Source organism: Chionomys nivalis, chromosome 1, assembly GCF_950005125.1.
Source record: "Chionomys nivalis chromosome 1, mChiNiv1.1, whole genome shotgun sequence".
Classification (NCBI taxonomy): Eukaryota; Metazoa; Chordata; class Mammalia; order Rodentia; family Cricetidae; genus Chionomys; species Chionomys nivalis.
In genome coordinates, this window is record NC_080086.1 from 17,435,810 (window position 1) to 17,462,876 (window position 27,067).

At 37.4% G+C, this 27,067-nt stretch overlaps 3 protein-coding genes across 3 annotated transcripts; 2 read left to right on the forward strand and 1 right to left on the reverse strand.

The window, feature by feature from the left end:
• Nucleotides 1-688: 688 nt before the first annotated feature.
• On the forward strand, nt 689-2,031 carry Tas2r42 (taste 2 receptor member 42). Its single transcript, XM_057793155.1, has one exon. It carries the CDS (start codon nt 909-911, stop codon nt 1,848-1,850), a length of 942 nt encoding a protein of 313 aa, XP_057649138.1. The 5' UTR covers nt 689-908; the 3' UTR covers nt 1,851-2,031.
• Nucleotides 2,032-13,137: 11,106 nt separating this feature from the next.
• On the reverse strand, nt 13,138-15,271 carry Smim10l1 (small integral membrane protein 10 like 1). Its single transcript, XM_057786207.1, has one exon. The coding sequence runs from the start codon at nt 15,087-15,089 to the stop codon at nt 14,886-14,888; it is 204 nt and encodes a 67-aa protein (XP_057642190.1). The 5' UTR covers nt 15,090-15,271; the 3' UTR covers nt 13,138-14,885.
• A 7,250-nt stretch (nt 15,272-22,521) lies between these two features.
• Nucleotides 22,522-23,460, forward strand: LOC130883203 (taste receptor type 2 member 140-like). Its single transcript, XM_057783438.1, has one exon. The coding sequence runs from the start codon at nt 22,522-22,524 to the stop codon at nt 23,458-23,460; it is 939 nt and encodes a 312-aa protein (XP_057639421.1).
• The last annotated feature ends 3,607 nt before the right edge of the window (nt 23,461-27,067 follow it).

The following is a 27,067-nucleotide window of genomic DNA, read 5'->3' on the forward strand; positions in this document are numbered from 1 at the left end:
TCATTTCAGGCTAAACCTACACTGACATACCTCAGGTCAACACAAACACAGCACATAAAGTGGTAAAGAGCAAAATCCAGGAGCCTGTTTAACTGTGAACATCACTCAGAGATACCTGAGAAATATCTTGTTAGTTCTTCAAAAATTCTAAGTATCTCCAAGATCCAAATATCATGTCTTTACTCCTTTAGAAGGATGCTTTAAGATTATAGTTACTTTTCTCTGTTTTTATATACTACATTTCTAAGTTCTTTCTTTCTTTTTTTATTTTATGTTTCTTAATGCTTTGTTTTTTAAAGTTGCTTTTGTAAAGCCAAACACATATCATAGAGCAAATATAATACATGTTTATGAAATCCATAACTAAATTATTTAGAACTCTTTTTAGTGTTTTGAATAATAACAAAAATATCTAGCTTCAGAGAGTGTAGTATTCCAGGTAGGAAGGAAAGCATTATACAAATCAATGGAATAAAAATCTGATTCAAATTTGTATTTTAATATATTTGACTTGAGCATTTCAAACATTATTTCAGGGGGAAATTCAAGGCTACACCAGTGATTATGTGGGCATAGAAACTGTTTGGATCAGGATTTAATGATTCTTTTAAAAAAAACTTTTGAATAGGATTATGAAAACTGTATTAATAACAGATATTTACAGATTAAGTTTGGTATTAAAGTTAAATAAGACAAAATACCCATGATTTAGAATTTCCTCAAGTATGTGTGAAACTCTATCCAAAGGAAGGAGATTCTGATCAGAGCTGAGATTACAACAAAAGGAAAAAAGATAAATATGGGAAACAGGAAGTTCTGTAGAAATTTGACTAAGAACTGATCAGCAAAGCAACGTGGTAGAAGTGTGGATCCTTTTTCCTATAAGACTGCTTACCTGATGGGATTAAATGTTTATGACATTGATGACAGCAGGATTCACCACTGGAATGCTGGGGAATGTGTTCATTGGACTGGTAAACTGCTCTGACTGGGTCAAGAACCACAAAGTCACCTTCACCAACTTCATCCTGATCTGTTTGGCAGTTTCCAGAATGAGCTCCCTGCTTGTGGTATTTGCTGATGCAATTATATTGAAACTAGCTCCTCATGTCTATGATTCTTCCAGTCTAGCAAAATGCTTTGATATATTATGGATCATGACTGATCAACTGTCTATATGGTTTGCCACCTGCCTCAGCATCTTCTACTTCCTCAAAATTGCCCATTTCTCCCATCCCCTTTTCCTCTGGTTGAAGTGGAGAATGAGAAGCATGATTGTTGTTTTTCTTGCATTTTCTTTGTTCTTACTGATTTTTTATTTTCTACTGCTTGGAACACTTCCTATTTTCAGGGAGATTTACATGATGGCTAAAAACAATCAGACTTTATTTTCAGATACACTTGAAACCATTGCTGTAAAAAACCTAATTGTTTTTCACCTGATATACTTGGTACCATTTCTTGTGTCCCTAGTATCATTGCTCCTTTTATTTTTGTCCTTGGTCAAGCACTCCAGAAACCGCCACCTCATTTCTACCAGCTCTGAAGATTCTAGAACCAAAGTCCACAAGAAGGCAATGAAAATTCTGTTGTCTTTCCTCATTCTCTTTATAATTCACATTTTTTTCGTGCAGCTGACACGTTGGTTATTTATGTATTGTCCAATGAACAGCTCAGTTAACTTGATTATGTTAACATTAGATATCTTTCCTTTAAGTCACTCATATATTCTGATCCTGGGAAATAGCAAGCTTCGGCAGACAGCAGTGAGGGCCCTTCAACATCTTAAAAGCCAGCTGCAAGAGATGATCCTCTCCCTTCATAGATTCTCCAGAGTCTTTACTAAGTGACTAAGCTAATGGGGAGCCTCGGAAAGTCACTGTTCTTCTGCTGGGTTCTAAATACTGCTGAACATACACAAACAGTTCTTTAAACACACTACCTTTTCTGACAGTTTGCACATAGTCAGGCTATAAAACAGAAACCTATCCTTTTTGTTTCCAGCATTGGTAATCAAACCTAGTAGTCTCAAACATTTTAAACATTTTAACTATTTAAAGGAATCAAATAGTTAATTTTACAGGCAAAAGAAATGTAATAACCATTAAGAAGGAAGGTTTGTTGATGTAGGATTCCCCTCTGTATGTTGTGATTACCATCAATGAATAAAGAAACTTCTTTGGACCTATAGCAGGGCAGAACTTAGGCAGGGAAAACTAAACTGAATGCTGGAAGAAAGAAGATGGAGTCAGGGAGAAGCCATGTAGCCCTGCCAGAGACAGACACCAGAACATTATTCGGTAAACCACAACCTTGTGGTAATACATAGATTACTAGAAATGGGTTAAATTAATATGTAAGAGTTAGCCAATAAGAAGTTAGAGATAATTGGCCAAGAAGTGATTTAATTAATACAGTTTCTGTGTGGTTATTTTAGAAGTCTGGGCAGCCAGGAAATGAACAAGCAGCCTCCTTACAACAAATTGGTTCTCCAACGTGGCTAATTATATCCACATAAAACCTGAGAAAGCTTGGAAAGGAACTCTAGACACTAAAAAACAAAGTTTAGCCGCATACCCCCTCCCCCCCATGGGCTTTGCTTGCTGGAAACATGCTGCAGCTCCTTTAAGAGATGTCTTCCTGATTCAGCAGGGTTTCAAATGGCAGTAGATTGTGGCTCTTTCTAGAGGCTGAACACCTGAATGGCGTTTGTAGGCATGGGTGCTTATGTACCCACTTGGGATCAGGAGCAAAGTAGCTGAGACCATGCCCACAGCTCAGCGCTCCCTGCCTTGGGCAGGCAGTGGAATCAGGTCTGCCAAGCATGTACAGGGAGGTAAGCATGGCAGATTCCTGACACCAGACACTGAAATATTCCCAGACTGTACATTGTGCTGCATGGCAGATTTAGCTATTACTCAGATAAAAAGGATTTATGTGCTGCATACTCCTGCTCAGAGTTAAAACTGGTGAGCACAGATCCTACCTGGAAGTCCCAGAGCTGGTGGTAATGGTACTTTCACCATTTTAAAAAGCAGAAAGAGGTGGAGCCAGCACCCAGGGCCATTGTGACCAAGCTGCTTAGCATTTTAAAAGCTCTCTAGGACAGAAAAGGATCACTAGATACACAATAAATAGAAATTCAGATGAAAAGGACCTCTGCATGGGTCACAATGTTGGATAAATCTACATAGGCTTGGGATAGAAAAAGAGAATAGAGAGTCATAAAAGGAAGTAAATGGTTTAGAAAAACCCAAGTCTTTAAAGAGACAGTCACAGATTAAAGGAGTAAAAGTAATAAAATAAATATTAAACATAGGGTTAAAAATAATAAGCCAAATAAAGATGGAAAATACACAGAGTCTGGATTATGTGTATTATTGTGTTTTCTTTGAATTTTTTTGACTATGAAGGAGCTAAGTAACCAACATATATACTTTAGAGGTATTTTGTCTTCGAAATATGGATCTAAGGATATGTTGTTTTGGTAAAGAGGTTCTTCTTTTGTTTCCACAGAGGATGAGAACCTGTGTAATCCTTCTAGATTAATGTGGTTTGATGGACTAAGACTCCAGAAAGGTTACCGTGAACACCTCCAAAAATTACTTCATCCAACAAAAATCAGGAAGCAGTTTGGATAGAACTATGCCCAAATTCCTTAAATGATTGTTTATAAATGTTTGTTTACATTTAAAGGGGGATATGCTATAGAGATTTGCATTGGTAGGATCGTGGTTTATTGATACAAATTTAAGGTCAATTTTGTTATACTGTGTCTATGTATATTTCCGCTCTTGGTTAAGGTATTATGTTTGTACAGCTCATTTAAAAATGTAAGAAATACAGGTTAATAGATAATCATCTATAATAGTCAAGCTTCTAGTCATGTTAGTTAGGTTTTTCTAGATACATAGAGATATATTTCTGTTAGATAGGTATTCTTCAAATTTTTCAGAGACCTTCAGAATATGGCACTTAAAATTTTAATAGCTTAAGACTTTTCATGACAGTGAGACACATATGCTTCTGGTAGCACCAATTACTTAAAGAGGAAGATGGGCATTGAAGAGGCTCCTTATGGAGTTTGTTAACCATTTGGGCAGGAAACTGTTCTTGCCTGGACTGCTTGATGAACTGGACATGCAGGACCCACAGAGAAATGACTGGTGAACTTGCCTAAAGGTGAGACGATCCTTTGGGTTTCCTGTTTCATGAAAGATTCTGCCAGACATTCTGCAGGACACAGAAGAAAGCAACTAATGTACTTTGCCATTGAAAGGCAGAACAGATAGATCTTTAAATTTCCTGCTTCATGGAAAACTCTGTTGGATACTATGTGCCCGTTGGCTGAAGATTGGATGCCCCAACAACACAGAAGAATTTTGGATGACTGTTAGGGCAATGAGATGTCTCTGTCATTTCTAGAGTTTTGGAAGTTGCTTACAATGCATTTCCTGTTAATTTAGGTAATATTATATCCTTCTGGAGTCTTTGATGAAGTTGAAGAATATGTAGTTATAGTTTTTCTTAGTTATCATTAAAGGTAAAGTACATATAAATATTGTAACTGAGAATGAAAACATATTTGTGCATACATTTCATTGCAATCTGATTTCCAGAGTTCTGAGCGTAAGTCACAGTTATTAGACGAAGGAAGATGAGGAGGGCAAAGTTTATAGTAAATGGCAAATTTAATGGGGAGTGTGGATGTGTAGATGCATTTGTAATGCTGTAATTTAAGTGTAGATATAATAGATGTAAATTCCAAATAAGAGAGTGGTAGTGGGAATTATAACATTACACAGCTACTAGACATTACATACAATATACTAGCGGTTGCATTTGTTTAGTCTATATAGTCATAATGTAAATAAGAAGCTACAATGATGATATATACTTGCTGGTTTGGCTCAGATGAGTTATAAGTAAGTTATTGTTAGAAATATTCACATTTTCTATCCAACTATATCTGAGCTGTGTGGTTCTTCTACATATAGACGGTAAGAATGATGTTGACAATGGCTTTCATGATAACAGAGCATATATTTATTAGTAATCTCTATTTGATAAAGCAAAACATATAATTTCAGTCATTATATTTTAGTTATCTTGCCTTGGAAAATAAAATGGGCAAATTCAGCCTTAGATATTGACCTTGTTTTTATTTTAAAGAATTTATTTTATATTTATTTTATTTAGTGTTTAGTGTTACTGAAATTCGATAATTAAGACAAGCTAATGAAGTAAACTTGTGAGCAACTTTTGATTCTAATGAAATGGTTTTTTGGTGGAATGAGCTAATGAATAGCTAGGAGTAACCCATACTTAAGAAACAAACTTTAGAAGCTGGGCAGTGGTGGCACACATCTTTAATAACAGCACTCAGGGAGGCAGAGACAGGCAGATCTCTCTGAGTTCAAAGTTATCCTGGTCTACAGAGTGAGTTCCGGGACAGCCAGAGCTACACAGAGAAATCCTGTCTCAAAAAACCAAAAAACCAAACAAACAAAAAGAAACAAACTTTAGGAGAGAGAAATATAAAGACTGGGGTTTTATTCTTGACAGTAGAAGAATGGCAAAATATCAGTAAATGAATCCCAGGCCATAGCTAGGTTATTTAGTGACTGGTTTGTAATCCACATTTGAATGGCAAGTGACTCAAGTCCTGTGCCTCCACCATCTCCATCTGCCACTTTCCTGTCAGCCTCAGCAGCATGAGATCCTCTGCCAGCACATTCATGCAACCTGGAATTAGTGACCAAAATGTTGGGGAAAGAGGGAAATCATTACTTCTTTTTCACCACTAACCTCTTACCTGACAAATAAATGTTCATTTTGAGAATTTATTTTGAATAATTTCTTCTTTCCATTCAGAGAGGTAGGCAGTTGACAGGAGAGGAATACCTGACTCTGCTGATAAAACTGGCTAAACTCTGATGCCAAGTCCTAAAGCTATCAGGTATACCAAGGCATGCTTTCTTGAGTATATCTGGATACATATACCAGATAAAAACTTCTATCTGTACTGACTTCTGAGAATGGTTTATAGATTTGTTTCAAGTGGGTCACATGCCACTTTTTAGGTGGTTTCTGCTAGCAAAACCTCACTAGACCTTTTAATCGTTGTTCACATTATGCAAAATGCTCCCAAATGTCTCATTTTAGATATGCACAAGAAAAATTATCTGAAATTTTGTTAAATGCATTGAAAAACAAACAGGCAATCATTTTTGACTCCTCATACACCAAATCTCATTTAGAGCTTTTCTAATTGTTTTGTGTGTGTTTGCTATAACAAAATTAATATATTCTCTGAGACTGAGAACATGTCCAGTCATTCTCATTCTAACCCTATACTATACTTCCTGCCACTGAGGAACCTGCCCTTCTATGTTAGGCTAGTTCTACCTTATGTTTGCTGTGAGCAAGAGCCAGTGAAGGGTATTTTCCTCTATTTTAATTTTGTTTCCCCTTTTCTGTGATAAAATATTCTGACAGAACAACTTAAAGGAGACAGAATTTATCTTAGTTCACAGTTCAAGGCACTGTCCATTATGGTAGGAAAAATCACTATCAGGAGTTTGAAGTAGGGGATCACATCAGACCCACAACTGGGAAATAAAGACCTAAACTCAATTTTTGTTCAGCTTCTTTCTTCCATGCACACAGTTCAGGATCTTCAATCCAGGCAATGATCCCACCCACAATTAAGGTACTTATTCCAACATCAATTAATATCATCAAGATAAGTCCCACAGCCATACGCAGAGGCCCATCACCTAGGTGAGAGTAGATCTGTCAAACTGGCAATTAACACTAACCATCACATCCTTTGAGAATTGTGAAGAACAACTGTAGCCCTCGGGTTTGAAAATGAAAGGGGTATGCTATTCGAAGTGAATCAGGAATCCACAGAGAAACACAAGTGGAGTATTTGTAGTCGACAGTGATAAAGTTGGGGAAATACTCTTTAAACGTGGGAGATGAATGTGACACTTAAAATTTTGTTTTTGGTCCCTGGTATAGCTCTTTGTGTTAGGATTAGCCCTTAAAAATTTAAGACCTCTTACAACTTAAAAGTGCCAAAAGGCTTTAGTTTGGTGTCTCTCAAAGGAAAAGTTGCTAAGGTCAGCATATTAGAACAATAACAAGAATTGGGCACATTTCTTTACTCATGAACATCTTCCTATTGATGGAACATCAGAGTGTCATGGTGTTGGGAACACTTGCCACTGGGCTTTGTTGGCCATTGAGACCATTGGGAGACTTAAAGATAAGTGTTGAAGTGGTGAGAGAAACAGAAAAAGGCAAACATGAAGTTCACTGGAGTATCACACACACACACACACACACACACACACACACACACAGATTTAAAAGGCTGTGCAATTCAAACAGAAAAATGAGATGTGTTCGTGAAAAGAGGTGATAAGATCATTCACAGATAAAGTTCTTTGTTTTGATTTTTTAAACTTCCCATCATGTTTTGTATTAATTAGGTCAGAGTGGATTTCCATAAGTGCTTTCTCACTATTCCTTGGATTGGTGCCAGCATGGTGGACTAAATCCATGTAAAACCTAAGAGGGCTTGAAAAAGAATTCTAGAAAAAATAATATAGAGTTTAACACAGCTTCTTGCTGTTTGCTGGCAGCTTGCCGCAGCTCCATTAAGAGTTTTTTCTGATGCTGCCATGGCAGAAAAAAAAAAGCTACAGTTTTAAAACGTGGCTTCCTGGACCATGCTGCCAGCATGAACTCTGGCTATGTAGCATTTGAATGGCATTTGTGGGCTTGGGTGTTTGTGTGTCCACTTGGGGTCGGGAGGAAAGTAGCTGAGACCATGCCTATGGCCCAATGCTCTCCGCCTGGGTAGGTGGTAGGATCAGGTCTACTGGGCATGCACAAGCAGGAGAACATGTCAGATTCCTGCTACCATACACAGAGATATTTCCAGGCCACACAGTGTGCTGCATGGCAGATTTAGCTATTACTCCAATAAAAAGGGTTCATTTGCTGCATGCTCAATCTCAGAATTAAAGTGTTGAGTGTGGCCCCTACCAAACCTGGCAGTAATGGTACGTTCACCATTTTAAAAGTGAAGAGAGGCAGAGCCAGCATCCAGAGCAGCTGCAACCAAGCTGCTTACCATTTTAAAAGGTCTTCAAGACAGTAAAGAATTACAGATAATGCAGTAAGGACAGATTCAGACATAAAAGATCTCCAAATGGGTCACAGTGTTGCATAAATGTATGTAGGCTTGGGAATGAGAAGAAAAAGAGTACAGAGAATTGGAAAAGAAGTAAATTGTTTTTTTAAAAAAAAGTCTTTAAAGAGACAAAGTACAGACAGTCATAGATTAAAAGGAGTAAAGAAAAATAAGCTACGTAAAGATGAACTATGCACAGAGTCCGAATTATGTATATTATTGTGGTTTTTTGAATTTTTTGACTGTGAAGGAGCTAAGTACAGGGAGACATTTTGTTGTATGGGCTGTTAAGCTAAACCAGCATGTATATTATAAAGGTATCATGACTTCCAAATTTGGGTCTAAGGATATGCTGCCTTGAAAAAGAGGTTGTTCTCTTGTTTCCACAGAAGAGAAAAACCTGGGGATTGTTTCCAGATCAATATGGTTTCATGGATCAAGACCTCCTGAAAGGTTGCCTTGAACACCCCTCAAAAAGTTACTTTGTCCAATAAACAGCAGGAAGAAGTTTGGACAGACTGCTCCCATATTCACAAATATTATTTGTAAATGTTTCTTTACATTTAAAGAGGGATATGATATAGACATGAATAATTTGCATTGGTATGGATCTTGGTTTACTGATACAAATATAACATTTTGTTTTATGTATATTTCTGTTCTTGATTAAGGTACTGTTACTGTGTAGCTCATTTAAAAAATGTAATATATAATTAAGAAATATAGGTTAATAGATAATCATTTATAAAAGTCAAGCTTGTAGTCATGTTAGATTATCTAGATGTATAGAGATATATTTCTGTTAGATAAGTATTCTTTAAATCTTTCAGAGACCTTCAGAATATGGCATTTAAAATGTTTTAATAACTTAGGATTTTTCATAATGAGACACATCTGCTCCTGGCAGCACCAAGCTAGTTCAAGAAGGAAGATAGGCATCGAAGAAGCTCCTTATGGAGTTGGTTAGCCATTTGGGCAGGAAACTGCTTTTGCCTGGGCTGCTTGATGAACTGGACATGCAGGACCCACAGAGAAATGACTGCTGAACTTGCCTGAAGGTGAGATGATCTTTCAGGGTTCCTGCTTCATGAAAGAGTCTGTGAGACAGTCTGCAGGATAGAAAAAAAAGTGACTGGCAAACTGCCAATATAGGCAGAACTGTCTTTGAAATTTCCTGCTTTGTGGAAAAGTCTGCTGGATGCTATGGGTCTGTAGGCTGAAGATGGATGCCCCAATAACACAAAAGAACTTTGGGTGACTGTCTAGGTAGTGGGATGTCTGCCATTTCTAGAGTTTCAGAAGTTGCTTGCAATGTACTTCCTGTTTACTTAAGTAATATTATATCCTTCTGGAGTCTTTGATGGAGTTGAAGAATTTATAGTTATAGTTTTCCTTAGTTATGATAAAAGATAAAGTATATATAAATATTGTAATTGTAATTTTTGCTTGATATCTGTTTCATTATATGTAATTTTTCTATGTTAAAGTCAAAACCTTCCTTTTTATTTAAACAGAAAAGGGGAGGTGATGTGGGAGTCCCTCTGTGTGCTGTGATTACCATTAATGAATAAAGAAACTGCCTTGGCCTGTTGATAGGGCAGAACTTAGGTAGGTGGGGAAAACTGGACTGAATGCTGGGAGAAGGAAGGCAGAGATGAGAAGCCATGGAGCTGCCACTGTCAGAGACAGACATGTTGAAACTTTGCTGATAGACCATGACCTCATGGTGATACACAGATTAATGGAGATGGGTCAAATTAATATGTAATATTAGCCAATAAGAAGCTAGAGCTAATTGGCCAAGCAGTGATTTAATTACTACAGTTTTTGTGTGATTATTTCAGTGCTAAGCTAGCTGGGCAGCCAGGACGAACAAGTGGGCCCTCCTCCTACACCTTGGTGAGAAATATTATTTGCTTTTTTTAGCCCAATACATCATGGAATCAATGATCATCTGTTTTCTGATTTTCAAATTTTATCTTAATATGTATGTATGAGTATTTGCCTGCACATGTGTATGAGCAGCATGTATATTCCTGGTGTCCGTGGAGACTACAAGAGGGCATCAGATACCCTGGAACTGGGGTTACAGATAGTTGTGAACCATTATGTGCTACTGAGTTCTGTGAGAGGAGCAAATACTCTTAACAGCTGAGCCATCTCTCCATCCAAATTTTCTGATTTTAACTATAGCTATCATTAGATTGTTTTGATTGCAACTATAAAACATAAAGATTAATTCAGCCAAGTTACCTGTACATTTTTTTTTTTTTTTTTTTTTTTTGGTTTTTCAAGACAGGGTTTCTCTGTAGCTTTGGTGCCCGTCCTGGAACTAGCGCTTGTAGACCAGGCTGGCCTCGAACTCCCAGAGATCTGCCTGCCTCTGCCTCCCGAGTGCTGGGATTAAAGGTGTGCGCCACCACTGCCCGGCACCTGTACATTTTATAGTGATACACATTATATATACATTAACAATTTCTCAATCATCTATAGCTCAACCATTTGATATTTTAAAGAAAGTTATAAAAATTCAACATAGGATTATAAATAATATCTATAGTTATATAGCTTTTAAAAATGCAAATATTCACTTGGATTTTTATTTGCTTATAGTATATGATAGACATGATTATATAATTCGCAACGTTTTCTTCATAAAGAACTTCCTCTTTAATGTAACTATGAACATAAATGTTTTTCAGTGAGTATCACTGGACTTGTTTTCTTATTTTTTTTTAAACTTAACTCTCATGTTTTGGTCATTTTTCAAATCATGTTTACATATGATTCTTTTTCTGGTGGCCTTTCTATTATCTTCAGAGTATTTCTTTTTTTTTTTTTTTTTTTTTTGGTTTTTCGAGACGGGTTTCTCTGTGGTTTTGGAGCCTGTCCTGGAACTAGCTCTTGTAGACCAGGCTGGTCTCGAACTCACAGAGATCCGCCTGCCTCTGCCTCCCAAGTGCTGGGATTAAAGGCGTGCGCCACCACCGCCCAGCCAGAGTATTTCTAAAGCATCAGTAACTTCTAGGTCTCTTGGTTTCCATACCATAATATCTAGGATTATCTAGCCCTTTCCAAATCTCGGGACTAGAAGGAATTCCTTCGTATGTGGGTCTGACAGGTGCTTTGAGGCACACGTTTTGGGGAAGCTCCCAGGAAATACATGAGTTGGCTTTTCATTATGTGGCTCAGGATAGCCCAATATTCACTGTATAATTTCAGCTGGGCTCAAACTCAAAATCCTTCTGACTCAACCCCTGGAGTACTAGAATTACAGACATGTAACACCATGCCTAATACTTTTTCCAAATCTCTCAAATTAATTATATAATGTAGTCAAGATAGAACCTGATTATATTAGAATCATAAAATATCTATTTACAATGATTAGCTTTTATAAGGTATAAATTAATAAAAAGAATATTACTGTTGTTCTCTACCTCAACTGGACAGATATGTTTAAAAAGCCATTATAGAAGAGAAGGAAAAAAGTAAAAGGGAGGACGAGGAAGAGTGCTATGAATTTCAAACTTTTAGATATGATATGGCTATTACACACATGAGCTGCAATAATCACATTAGACCAGCCAAGATTAAGCCAGTTCAAAGACTCTATCATGGAATAAGTGGGGATCCTGTGGCCCAGTTCCCAGCTGAGGGGCTATAGGCAGATAGCTACTGTCACTTTTCTTTTTTTTAAAATTTATTTATTATGTATACAATATTCTGCCTGAGTGTATGCCTGAAGGCCAGAAGAGGGCACCAGACCTCATTATAGATGGTTGTGAGCCACCATGTGGTTGCTGGCAGGACCTTTAGGAGAGCAGGCAATGCTCTTAATCGCTGAGCCATCTCTCCAGCACCATCACTTTTCTTTAGGTATATGGATGACCCAACACCCATGTATATATGGGTAACATGAATTGGACTCTAGATTTAAAGAAAAAAGGATAAAAGGAGGATATTAAGTAGGGAGATGTGCAGGAGGCAGCTAGTGGTTAAACACTGAGTATAATTCTTCAGGCATTGTTAAAGACAGCGATTTTCAACATCCTAGAACTTTCCAAGTAGGCTAGGGTTGCTGGTTAGAGCCTCAGGGATCCTTAGCACTGTGGCTGCAAGCATACTACCAAGCCTGGCTTACTTGTGAATGCTCTGGGGGATTAAACTTATATCTTCAAGCTTTTACAGAATGTACTGCACTGACTGAACTATGTTTCCAGATCTTTCTCTCTGTGGTCACTGTTTCTGTCCTATTACAGTCAGATTTTTCTGATATTTTAAAACATCTGTAATATTTCTTTATCAATTAAAAACTGATGATTTTTCCCTTCAAAGCACCCATTTAGACTAAAATTTTAGCAAAGGAACCTTAGTCAAATAGCCTTGGGACTCATCTGGCAAGATTAAATACTTATTTGCACGTCAGGGGGATCAGTCTTGTCTATACAGCAAATTCCCAAGCAACCCTGTCAAAACAAAACAAAACGAAACAAAAAAAGAAAAAAAGAAGGAAGAAAAAGCACAAACAAAATAGTACAACAAAAGAAAAATGAAATCTTTGGGTTCTTAAGCTTTTCTAGAATTAAACTAATAAAGAGACACTGGATTTCCGTCTGAAATATTGTTCTTAATCACTGGACCCTTTAGCTTTTGTTTCTGTGGTACAGATTTTTCAACACGTGGCCCAGGTTGTTTTTGAACACATGATGCTCCAATTCAACCTGAGTACTGGGATAACAGCTGTGTACTACTATGTCTGGCTCTCACTTTGATCCTTTTAGTTATCTTTGAGCATCATGAGATTTTCCTAGAAGAGCCTAGAAACTGGCAATTTGCTCACAAAGACGGCAGAGGGCTTACAAAAGAGCATGCACTATCTTAACATGTGCTCCTAGGGAGGAAATAACCGTGACAGTTCCACTTCCATGTCAAGTCTGTAGCAGCATATATTCATCTTACATGAGTTTAGAACAAATACAATTACATTTATATGCAAGGAAAATCACAAGTAGAAATGAAAATTATTTCCAAGCTAGAGTAGGTAGAATGTTTCTATATTAATATATATTAATATTATCAAGCAGGAACAGTGTTCTGTATGATTTAGAATTTCAATCCCACGATCTTTGTGCATCATTTAAACTGTAGCACACATAATTACCTGGGGAACTATTTTAAATGAAATATTTTAAATTAGACTTTAAGAAAATCATATACATGATTAAATACGAATCACATAATAGTGTTAGACTAGTAACAAAAAAGAACAAACCGTTGCTTTTCCTCTATTTCCATTTCTTTTCTTCAGAAATAACGATTTTAACTCTTAGATGTTTCTGCACTGATTTTTCTAATCATAGTTTATGCTTCCTTTTATATATCAGATCTTTTTTTTGTAGTGTTGGGGACCAAACATAGAGCATGCTAGGCAACACTCTGCAACTGAACCAAATCTCCAGTCCTCTGTAACAGCTCCTGATGGACTTCCCATCAGTACATACACAGGCTTTCCCTCTTCAAGCTACCCAATGTTACATTATCATTTCTTGCCAACCAAGTACTTATATTACAGGTACAGTATTAGTCACATGAGGTATGACAGTATAACTTTTGACTATTTTATTTCTCATGGGGTTTATAATGACTTCAGTTTTAATTTCAAAATAAAATATAAGTACTAACTCACCCCAGACTTGGAAAAATCTCTAGCATACATTCACACATACACCAGACATTTGCTCTTTTTTGGAAGTTCGGTACACTCCATCCTTGGGCATTTCCTGTTTATTTCATCTGGTTACCCCCTCCATTTTAGCAGTTAGAAACTTCCTGGCTGTCCATAATGCACAAAACGTCCCAATCATTCACAACAGATCATATATATTACCCTCCCACTGCACAAGGACAGCAACATTCCATTTACTTTCTTGTCCTTCCACGTGTCAACTGTATTTTCGCAAGGTTTGTAACTTCTGTATTTTACTCTGTAACCGAAATTAAGTATTCCCTTTAAAGAAGAAAGCCATGTTTGGTCCATTTGCATTACTATCAGTTTGCATTACTAGCAGAGAATAGTCAGTTCCTTTCGTTTTGCTTCGACTGGACCTTTTTTTGGCTCTAATGTCTCTTTGACAGGGACATCTTCTCACACTCCCACCATTTGTTCAAAAGCCCGGTGTCACATTTGGCAATGGGGACAAGCTTTCCTGTAGTCCGGCTCTGATCCAGTTTCAATGTATCCTCTTGTGTGAGGAAGCGACACATACTTTTCAGGTCACATTCATGGTATATCAGAGGGATTCAATGACAGTCCAATATTCTCAGAATGTAAGTTGGATGTAAATCTGTGTTCTTGAAAACCTTTTTTCCCCCTTTCTCACAATGCAATCTGTGAATGCCAAGATTCGCCAGGGATTTACTGAAGCGTACTCCTTAGGTACGTCCTTGGGCTTTAGTTTCTCTGCTTCTGGAACGTCTTTGCTCTTAACAGACCGGGCGAGCTTTCAAAAACCACCTCCAAACCCCAGGCAGGGGAGGCAGGGAGCAGGTCGCGCGCGAGCGCGCTCTCGCGAGTCTGCCCGTTCTTCACGCGCGTCCCGGCGGCGCCGCGGGCGGGGCGGCCCGGGCGGAGGCCATTTTGCGGGTGTCCCCGGAGGCCGGCCAAGCAGGCGCGCCCCTAAATGTGTACCTGCAGGCGGATGTTGAGGATCACCGAGCCGGCGATGTAGAAGTACGGGAAGTTCGTGCGCAGCTGCCAGGCCAGCTCGAAGAAGGCGAGCAGGGTCCGGGAGAGCCCCTTGCAGAAGGCACAGTACGGGGTGGCGGCCGCGGGGCCCAAGGCCGTGAGCGCCAGGGCGGACGGGACGTCGGCGGGGGCCATGGTGCTGTCCCACTCGGCTGAGGGTCTCCGCAGCTCCGCGCGGTCCCGAGCAGGGTCGGGCCGTGGCCCGGACGACTTGGCCACCCGTTCCCCGCTACCCTGGCAACGGCTTCCGCGCCCTCCGCGCCCTCCGGCCGCTCCTTCCCTAGTGGCGCGGGGCTGCGTGGGCTCCGCCCCTTCCTGTCAGCTTCCCGGGGAAGGTCCGCTGCTGGCGGTTATGTAACGTGTAGGGACAGCTGCGCAGAGATCGCTGTCGCTTTAAAGAGCTCAGTAAGCTGATGCAATTCAGCCAACAGTACACATTTTTTTTTTTTTTGCAAGGATCAAAGGTGGATTAAAATGAATTCGTCTGCTCCGTGATCCTGTAGCGTTCACTCTGATACTAAGACAAGATGGTTACCGTACACAAGCTGATACAGGCAGTCTGCATTTGTAGCATGCTGTAACTGTGAAAAGTCACCTTATTAGGTTATGAATTTAACTGTGTATTAGGACGATTTAGATTGCTAGTTACGAGCAAAAATATATACGCTCCCTATTCACTGTGTGTCTATCTATCTATCTATCTATCTATCTATCTATCTATCTATCATCTATCTATCTATCGTGTGTCTCCACTTAATATAAACCCATAAAAAGTGTAGATTAGGTATAAAACGCAGCTTTTTTGCATGGAAATGTAATGGTGAGAAACCTAAAGTAGGCTCTAATGATAACACTACTATTATCTATTTTCATATCCTTGGTACCCTTATAGAAATATGTGTCTTCATTAGTCACAATGCTTTATGTGGTGCACTTTTATTGTGTTTTTGAGTGATCCCTTCGTTTAGCTACATGTATGTATAATTCATGTACATTAGTGCTGATCATGACTTTCACAATACAGTATAGTTTTAAATATCAATGTTAAAATGCTCCATATCTAACCCTGAACTGCATGTGTGTGTTACATATTCAAAGCCCCCCTGTGCTCTAAATAGTGTCAGGTGGAAAGGACACTCTAATCCTCCAAACTTCAAAAGGAAGTTCAAATATCGAAAAATGAACTCAACCTGGACTGTAGGAAGCTTCTTGGTGGTTAGATAAAAGCCAACATTCCAGAAGTCAGGGTTATAACCACAGAGGAAGGGTTCATTATTATTTCTATTATACTAATTGATACAGTGTTAGTTTGTATCTTTCCCTTTTCCTCTCAAAAAAATAGAATATATAATATTGATTGCTGGCCAGAAACTTTATTGTATGAGTGACTTCTAATTGCATTGTTATAGTAAATATGTCATTATATAATCAAATGCAACACATCACTTTCTCTGTTAATAAATGAGCTGTTCTCTTGCATACTAAAAAAAAAAATAAAAATAAAAGCCAGCATTCCTCCAGGAACCTGTTTCTATCTGGCAAAAAAAAAAAAAAAAAAAAAAAAAAAAAAAAAAAAAGCCAGCATTCCTCCAGGAACTTGTTCCTATCTGCCAAAGGGGGTCATTTCCCTTACCTCTTGCCAATAGGACATATAGCTCTCTTGTTAACACATACTTCTGGGCTCCGTCAGCATATCAAGGTCCTTAGCCTTATCCCTCAGTCCCTACTCATAGTACTTATACATTTCAAAACCCATATGTCCATCTCCTAGCCCTTCCTTCCCTCCAGCACCTCACTCTTCTTTTAACCATTGCTATTCTCATTATGCCTTATAACCAATATTCTCAGATGGTTAAGAAGAAGAAAGGAAGAAAGAAGAAAGGAAAGAAAGAAAGGAAAGGAAGAAAAGAAAGGAAGAAAGAAAAAGAAAAAAGAAACACACTAATCCTTCCAAATGTTTTGACAAATTCAATATTACTCTAATATAAAACTGAGATAAGGCTACATCAAAAACCAGACAGATGCAGGTTAAGATCTTCCCTTGTAAGCCAGCTCGTGGTGCTACACAGAATATTAGAAATGGGTTAGATCAATATGTAAGAGCTAGCCAATAAGAGGCTGGAACTAATGGACCAGGCAGTGTTCAAAAGAAAAAAAACAAGTATTTCAGACCAAGGACAATCTTCTCACTGACAAAGGTAGGTGGCAAGTACTGGAAGGGGCCTTAGTGTTAAAAAGAATTCATAAGGTAGCCCGGTTCTGAGACAAGGTATTAGACAAGTGTTGAGAGCTTTTCGATTGTTTAATGTGTGGCTGCTACATGTTAAAATCAATGCAAAAAGTGTTTTCCAATAAATGCAATTCTTAAAAAAAAAAAAGAAAATTGCAGAGTAATGTCTGTGATGAACAAAAATGCTATAATCCTTATGACAAGGTTTGATATAGAAAAAAGATCACCTATCACAACCAAGTTGGGTTTATCCTGGAGATGCAGAGATAGATCAACATACATAAGTCAATAGTATAATAAATCATAACAGTGGACATAAAGACAACCATAAAATCCTCCCAATCGATGTAGAAAAGATCGTTGAAAAAATCCAACATGACTTCATGATAAAAGTTCTGGGGAGAAAAGGAGAGAAATACAAAGGAAGGAAGCACATGTGGATATGCTGATAGAGATGCTAAAGTGAAAAGAACATGGATCTGTTAGAGAAGCTAGGCAAAGTGGTACACAGCACTTGGGAGACTGGTGTAGGAGGATTGCCACAAGTCTGGGTTAGAAAGCTTTGCCTATTAGGCTATAAAGATTATAAGAATATTTTCTCACTTGTCTAGAATTATTATTATTCGTTTGTAATAAGGTTTGTTACCAACTCACATTAACGTTTTGTTTTATGTGGAATTTGAGTAGAAGTTCATTTTTTCCATATTGTAATCAAGATTTTCAGTCTCATTTATTGAAGAAAATTTTGTTTACAATTTAATATGATTGGTGCTTTACTTGAAAGTATTTGTGGACTGCATAAGTGAGTTGATCATTAGACTCGTTATTCTGATTTTTGATCCATTTATATAAGCAAATTTACTGTGTTTGTACAGTATTGAAATCACAGGAAAAATTTAAACCTTGATCATGTGAATTGCAGATTATTTGAAAAAAATTAATTATTTTAAAACTGGACCCAAACCAGTAGCTTCACCAAAGGTCTAAATATGAGGAATATTTTTGACAAACGATGATAAAAAACTGAAAAGTCTGAAGGGCATGAAAGGTGCTTTGACTTTTAATTATCTACAAGAGAAACACATTTGAGAAGATAAACAATAATTCTCTTAGGAGGCATGTGTGTGTGCCTCTGTATAAGTGCACAAGTGCACAGTTTTAAACAAAGTTACACATAGTTACTAGCTCTTGAAGGAGTATTAGTTTCCTGGGTTCCCAAGAAAACACTCTGAATAATCTACTTATTAAATCTGACATTTTATTAACAGAAAACCAAAGTTGTTTAACACAAATAATGGAGAAATTAAGTAAAAGTGTTTACAAATGTTGAAACAGAATATGTCCTTATTTGCATGCTAGCAAACAAGAATACTGCATCAATCCAAAGTCAACCATGAATTCCATTATCTATATGAGGGACAAAGAGTATGTAAACAAGAGTTAATTTGAGCAGTTATGGGAATTTACTGTTTGCAGAAAGATGGGATCGAGTAGATCTACTGACACACTGTAGTGCTGTTTGCTTGACATTGGTCATAGAATTGTAAAGAATAACTGACTACATCCACAATTCAAGGGCACATGTAAAGTAGATATATTGAAGGAGAGGCAGGGAAGATGACTTATCTAGTAAGAGAATCTTCACTGCCATGGAGATCTAAGTTCAAATCCACAGAACTCATAAGAAACAGGGCATGATGGTGTGTGTCTGTAACACCAGCACTGTGGGGGGTGGGAACTGCAGACTGGAGGATCACTGAGGCTTGCTGGCCACCAGCTCTGCTCCAGGCTCAGTGAGATATCCTAGCTCAAGGAAATGGGACAGAGTAATAAATGAAGATACCTGATATCCTCTATGGTCTTTTCTTTGTAGGGCATGTATACTATCACACATGAGTATGCAAATATCACATACATACACTCTCACAAATGTGTTGCTTGTTTTTTATTTTTATTTTTATGAATACAGGCAAGACAGGTCTGGTGAGAAAGTATGAAAGCAACATGACTGGAAAGACAGAGATGAAGGGCACAACAGCTTTTCACATGTGCCTATTCTCATGTAGACTCTTCACACTCACATGGGACTGTCCTCACTGTGGACACTTCACCCTCTACACTACATCCCTGCTTTGTGCTCTGGGGTTAATCTTCCTGTGCCAGAGGCCCAGAAAGATGTTGCTCCACACAATGGATGATAAGATCCCAACATCACAGTCCACATGAAGGGCCTGCAAAAGGCGAGCTCCTATATCTTTAAAATTGAGGTGTTATGAAATCTTATCATCATTATGTAAAAGTAAAGTCAGATCACTTCAGTCACAGAATTAATCTGTTCATCATCAGTCTCCTTAAATACATGAAAAGCATCCTGGGAGGGGAAATCATGCCAGTTCTGTTTATTTTTAGCACCTAAAAGTGAAAACAAAATAGTTGTCAAAATATTTTATAGAATTAATAAATGGGTGAAGGAATGAGTGAATTATGTGAAGGCTGTCAAGCTATTTCTGCTTTCATTTGGTTCACTTTGAGATTGAAAACTTATACAAACAGAAGCATTTCTCAGAAAAAAGGCTAGCTATTATACAATTTTCAGTGAAATGTTAGTAGATTATTAAAATGCCAGAAGTATCAACTGCAGCATGCAGGAACACCAAAGTATATGGCATTTGTGAAAATATGGTAGTTTTTGAAAACCATATAAAAGATTTTAATAAAATCTCATATACTTTTCAACTGTGGATAATGTTACTATCATTACATTTCCTAATACTTATTTTGTTTGTAAAATGCCACTTAACATTATAAAATCTAGTTAGTAAGAAGAATAATTTCCTTATTTTTTATTTTTTTTAAATATTTATTTATTTATTTATTATGTATACAATATTCTGTCTGTGTGTATGTCTGCAGGCCAGAAGAGGGCACCAGACCTCAATCCAGATGGTTGTGAGCCACCATGTGGTTGCCGGGAATTGAACTCAGGACCTTTGGAAGAGCAGGCAATGCTCTTAACTGCTGAGCCATCTCTCCAGCCCCCTTATTTTTTATTTTTATGGTTGTTGATTAAACCCAGGGTCTCGTACCTCCACTGAAGTACACTGAAGGCCTACCAGCATCCTTTCTCAATTGTTACTTTTGTATGATTTTTTCCCCCAACATTTCTAAAAGCTTTTTAAGTGTGCATATTGTATGATTATAGAAGTGAAGCAGCAAAATCTAGACTACAATGGATATTTTCCCTGGCACCATCCAGTTCCTGATGGCCATTTTCAAAATTAGACCTAATGCCCATAATGTTCCATTATAGTTCAAAATGCAAGGATATCCTTGTTGACACAAAATATTCACCAAGAAAAAATAGAAAACAAAATATCTGAGGTCTCAAACAGATTCATGATCAAAATATTCATGGACTGTGCCACTTTTAACAGTGAATTTATAAACACATGACTACACCGTTGCTAAGTTACCTGCGCTGGGGATAGAGACTATGCTTGTTCTGTAGCTCTGTTTTTGCTGCATTGTCTCTTGAATATGGGTTACTTCTCTCTTGAAGCAGTGCCTTGTATCAGTTGAGTAGGAGTTTGGGCTCTTTGCCTACAACTGTGTCAGAGACTTTTACAGCAATCTTGTCACTATAATACAGTTGTAGCTTTGAATCTGAACAAAGCAACTTAGCCTACAGAGTTCAGCAGCTACAGATATTCCAGTAGAACCTCAAATGTTTCCTTTCCAGAGTGTAAGGTGGAGAAAAGGGGTTCAGGGAAGCTTCTGGGCTGGCTTTACTGTCTCCCATGGATACAAGCTTTGTCACTTTTCCTGAAGCCTTGAAGCTCTTGTACCAGCGTTTTCCCCTCACTGCCCCACCCTCAATGTGTTTTGCATTTCTCTTTGTCTTCTTCTGTCTCTCTGTTATGGAAGGAGCCATCCCATGAGGACCTTTCTGTGTTCAGGTATGTTAATGTTTCTGTTTTAGAAATTTTGTCACTTTCTTTGTTCACTATTGCCCCAATTTCCAGTTATAATCCATCTTTCACATACTAACCTTTGCTTTTCCTTCCATCTAAACATTTTTGTTAGTGTTATGTTTATACAGGGTCTTACCAACTAGCCCAATCTCCTTTAGTGCTGAGCCACATATACCAGTGTGCTGTCTTATTTTGATGCTTCTCTTTTGTGTTATTGATTCTTTGACTATCCATTAGGTCTTGAAGAATATTCTGACCCATAATTTCATTCCCTACTTGACTGGGGTTTGTATTGATCTTTATATGCCTTGATGCCTACAGTGACACTACAGGAGCAGATGTCAGCGAAAACTGGAGAAAAATGAATAGTGCCTAGTGCTCACACTGGTGAAGGAGTCAGATGCATTAACAAAGGTAGGAGACATGGATAATGAAAAAGATTCTTGTTGTGCAAATGAATTCATGTAAACTTATTGTCTGCTTTGTAACAGAATAGGAATTATTCCATATTTATTTACGTGTCACAATTAATAAGATAGTCACAACTCTTTAGAATATTTATATTACTATTGCATCAATTAAAAATGAAAGTAATTTTATACCATCTTCTAACAACTACCGTAGCACTAATTGTAAGTGAAATGCACAATGAATTTTAAGAAAATGATAAACCTTAAGTAAGTCAGAAATGTAAGGCATTATGATGTAAAAACTGCATATTTACGAACTATCATATATTAGTTTATGCATGTTATGCATGCATATATGACCTTATAAAAAGTAAAATTATTCATTTTCCCAGTCCCAGGTATTTGAAGAATAACTAACTAACTATGTAAGATTATTAGGTAATTGTTTTCTTGTAGAAAGAAGTTTGGAAAATATGTATAGGGCTTAAGTGGCTTCATTTTGAAATATTTAATAGAATTCTTATGTTACATAGAAGTTAAGATACTTTGCCTTTTACGTGAGTCAGAATTTTATATTTTTTCCTTGTTAGAGATTAAATAGTTACAATTTAATGTGCAAACTGTCAAAGCAATGCAAATAAACTTATTTGTTTTGATGACAGTGCATGAGAATTCTGCTTTTTTCAGCATCAAGTATGGAGGACTCCAATCTATTGTGTGTAATGTATGAAGCATCTGCATGAAGCTCAGCTGGGTTTTCTTGCAAAGTGTAAGATTTTTGTGAAGAAAACGATAAACCACTTCTTTAGTACATCTTGTTGTTTAATTGATATTGTACATATGAGTTCAGTAAATTAGTATGTTATGAATTGTCAAGAGTCAGCTAGACATACATCAGAAGTCTATATTTACAAATATGACACTATAGTGGAATTTGGAACATCATCTTGGAAACAATGAATGGTGTCCCACATTACATATTATTAATTACTCTAAGTGTGGAATTTCTAATGGGAACTTTAGGCAATGCATTCACAGTGCTAGTGAACATTATGGACTGGGTAAAGAGGAGAAAGATATCTTTCATAGATCAGATCTTGACTACTCTGGCAATTTCCAGAATTGCTTATCTCTTTTCACTTACTGCAAATTTATTTCTATATGAACGGTATCGAGCCATAATAATGACTTCAAGAATTTTGAGACACAAAAGTACTTTTTGGACAGTAACCAATCATTTCAGTATCTGGCTTGCTACATGTCTCAGCATCGTCTATTTTCTCAAGATAGCCAATTTTTCAAACTCTATTTTTCTTCATCTAAAGTGGAGAATAAAAAAAATGGTTTCAGGAACACTTTTGGCATCTCTGCTATTCTTGTTTTTAAACATTTTAGTTGCAAACACACGTGTTCATGTCTTCATTTACAGAACTGAAGCAAATACTTCCTTCAGTGCCATATCAAGTAATTATTCTCAAGTTCCTAGGCACATTATACTCACCAACACTATGTTCACACTCATTCCCTTCACCGTGACCCTGACTGTGTTTCTCCTGCTCATCTTCTCCCTGTGGCAACATCTGAAGAGCATGCGGTACAATGCCCAAGGGTCCAGAGATGTCAGCACTGTGGCCCACATAAAGGCTCTGCAAATGGTGGTCAGTTTCCTGTTACTGTATTCCTTTTATTTTCTCTCACTTCTTTTGCAGTATTGTAACATTAAGTATAAGCAAAAAAGCTCAGTTTCTCTCCTTTTCTGGGCTATTGGAGTTGTTTTCCCTTCTGGCCACTCGTATGTCTTGATCCTGGGAAACACTAAGCTTAGACAAGCATTTATTTCCATGGTGTGGTGGCTGAGGTGCAGGCTCAGTGTTGTGGAGCCCTCAGTTTCCTAAAATGTACATCATCTTTTGTATTTTAGAGAAACATTAGTTCTTAATAAATTATTTTTGTATAAATTTCAAACTTCTGTATTTCATTTGTAGCCTTGTGAATTTTGCAAAATTTTGTGTAGATTAGGTACTTCCCTAACCATTAAAGCCTTGGCAGAAAATATGGAAATATCTATATTGTTTTTATAAGGATAGATATGAACATGGACTTAATAAATATATGAACACAAAATATTAGCAAAATTAATTTTTCTATCTATAATCAGACACTTTGACATTTTCAATTGATTTATGTTTAATGTAAAATACATGGGATATGTAGTCATGTGGCAAGTATTCAATGTTGTTAAAACTGTTGTAAGAAATCTGGGACTCTTTAGAAGTGACCCCTTTATATTACTAGATTTGTTTTATCAAAGTTTTGTCTTCTAAAATTGTTAATTTATTTTCATACTTATTGGAAAAAAATGTTGTTTTCATTTTCTGTATGTCTTTCAGAGACAATTTGAAGGGGATGCGCATGTTATAAAATGTGAACATGTGTAATAAGTAGCTACTTGGAGGATGATGTTATAGTACTCACACATGGCTCATTGACATTTGAAAATTTCAGCCTATTTTTGAATATTGTATGAATAAGTTCTCTTATTGAAAAGAGGTTAAAGTTCTCAATTGGGAAACAGGAAAATTGTTCAGTGAGTAGTTGTTTGTTATTCTGTTGCTTAGGAAACATTAAGAAAAGGAAGTATGTATATATTCAATGCTGAGAGAAATGCTCTGCTTTGTAAAGTATCTGAAGTTGAATAAATTTTTAGAGATGGAACCTATGAATGTGAAATGCTAACAGTCAAAGATGAAGTTCAGTAAAAGAAAAACTAGATAAGAGTCAATGTATAGCTTTCTTGATGAAAATAATTAAATAGAGTAAATATGAATAAAAGATAAAATGTAAATTGTGTAACGAAAACATTTCAAACACAGTTTAATTCACAGGGCAATAAAAATGGAAGTACACAGAACAATTTTCACTAAAAAACATCTCAGAGAAATCTCACATTTTCAGCATCAAGATGGAAGCCTGTTTAGTTTCCTTCTACTATGCTGCCAAGGTACTGGTAAACCACAGAACACAGCATTCAATAGGCTTTTAAAACACTATTTTAAATAACTTTTACACAACACGTCTACCAAGATTCCTGTCTGTTAGTAGCTTTCACTTCATCAACACACTAGATTTACTGCCATACCTAGACAGTGGAATTCTAGCTCAGTGATTACAGCAATGATTTCTTGAATGGTGTCTTGTTCTCAGCCTTGAATTGGTGTGTGCGTGTGTCACTTTTTCACTTAATATAATGAAGGCATAAGATATTAATTACCATCAGATAATTGTAGAGCAGAAAAATTTCCCAAGGAGATACTATAAATAACAAGACACCTTAGAAAGAAAAAGCTCTTCTTCATGAATGCAATTTATCTGCTGAAACAAAATCCTGATGTTGAAGAACCATATGATATCACCTGAGTGTTGAAATATCTGTGGCAGGGCTACGTCCCCGGGACCCAGCCGCCCGCATGGTTAGCTTATACCCCGAAATAATTACACGGAAACTGTATTCTTTTAATCACTGCCTGGCCCATTAGTTCCAGCCTCTTATTGGCTAGCTCTTACATATTGATCTAACCCATTTCTAATATTCTGTGTAGTATCACGAGCTGGCTTACCAGGAAAGATCTTAACCTGTGTCTGTCTGGAGTGGGAGAATCATGGCGACTCCTTGACTCGGCTTCTTTCTCCCAGCATTCTGTCTGTTTACTCCACCCACCTAAGGGCTGGCCTATAAATGGGCCAAGGCAGTTTCTTTATTAAATGAAAGTAACTCCTCCATCACCTGAGGACTGAAGCTCACACATTCCTGCATTCACCAGTTCTTCTTCTTTTTTTATTAAAAAAAGGTTTGTAACTTTAAAAATTTAAAGCTTTGCTGCATGGCATTCACACTTCATGAACTCAAATTTCAAAGATGCTAGACAAAGGAAAATGCTTGCAAAACAATCAAAGAGAGTCTGCCTTTATTTGCATGCTAGTAAATGAGAATTCATCTTTACCTCCAGGACAAACAGATGACGCCTGGGGCTGGGGTAAGGGTGTACAGTGCATGGTTCGAGTTATTTTTGGATAGCAGGTTTTTTTATTTTTTTTCTATAAACTAGCATTGAACTAAGGTGTTGTTTAGTTAATGTTGCATTCCTCCTTAACATGGTTCACAGAAAATAAAAGTCAGTAGAAAATCATTCAGACTGAAATGTTTGTTTGTGTGTGTACCAAAAATTATGAAAAAAACAAGTAGTGAATTTGAAAGCTAGCAAGGAGAAGTAAATGGGAGAGTTAAGATGGAGGAAAAATGATGTAGAAATGTTGCAAATACACTAAACTCTAAAAGGTAAATGACAAAATGAACAGAAAAGAAATAAGATTTTATTGTCCACCCAGAAACGGTATTTGTAGAGATTTTTGTGTGGAGATTACACAGGCTTAGTTACTATTGAGCATGCTTTTCTTCCAGTTATTGAGAGAATTTGGTTTTGGAAAATCTGCCAATGTCTTCATAGCATTGAAAATGGCTTGAGTGTTACTGGGAGAAAAGACATCCCTGGTGATAGAATTCTTACCCCTTGAACTATCTTCAGAATTATGTCCTTAGGCAAATATAACATAGTGCATTCAACTGTAGTTCACCTGGGTTCAAATAACGAGCACGTGAAGAAAAGTGTCCTTAAAACCCATTGTGGAAGTGATCCTTGTACTGTCTGGTGGGCCTCAACTTGTTTTGTTTGTTCAAGGTAGCTAAGATCTCTAATCTACATTTCCTTACCTAAAAAGGAGAGAATAATTTTCCCTGGTGATATTTAGAGTTTTTGTTTTCTTTTCTTTGATTCTTTTATTTTAAGAATATTTTTTATTATTTCCTTGAAAATTTCATGCAATGTATTTTGAACATATTATCTCAGTCCTCCAACAGCTCCCATAACTGTCATCTCCACTTTCTCTACCTTCACACCCAAACATCGAGTTCTCTTCATTTCTCTTCATCCACATAGAGTCCTCTTTTTTGTATGTTTTTTCCTTGTAATATTTCTAAAAGTTTTTATTTTTATTTTTATTTATTAAAAATTTCGACCTCCTCCCATTTTCCTCCCCCTCTCCCGTTTCCCTCCCCCTCCCTTTCCAGTCCTAAGAGAAGTCAAGATGTCCTGCCCTGTGGAACAACCAAGGCCCTCCCCCTTCCATCTAGGTCTAGGAAGGCGTGCATCCAAACAGGCTAGGCTCCCAAAAAGCCAGTACATGCAGTGGAAGCAAAACCCAGTGCCATTATCATTGGCTTCTCAGTCAGTCCCCATTGTCAGCCACATTCAGAATCCGGTCTGATCACATGCTCATTTATTCCCAGTTCAGGTGGCCTTGGTGAGCTCCCATTAGATCAATCGCACCATCTCAGTGGGTGGATGCACCCCTCTCAGTCTTGACTTCCTTGCTCATGTTCTCCCTCCTTCTGTCTCTTCATCTGGGCCTTGGGAGCTCAGTCCAGTGTTCCGATGTGGGTCTCTG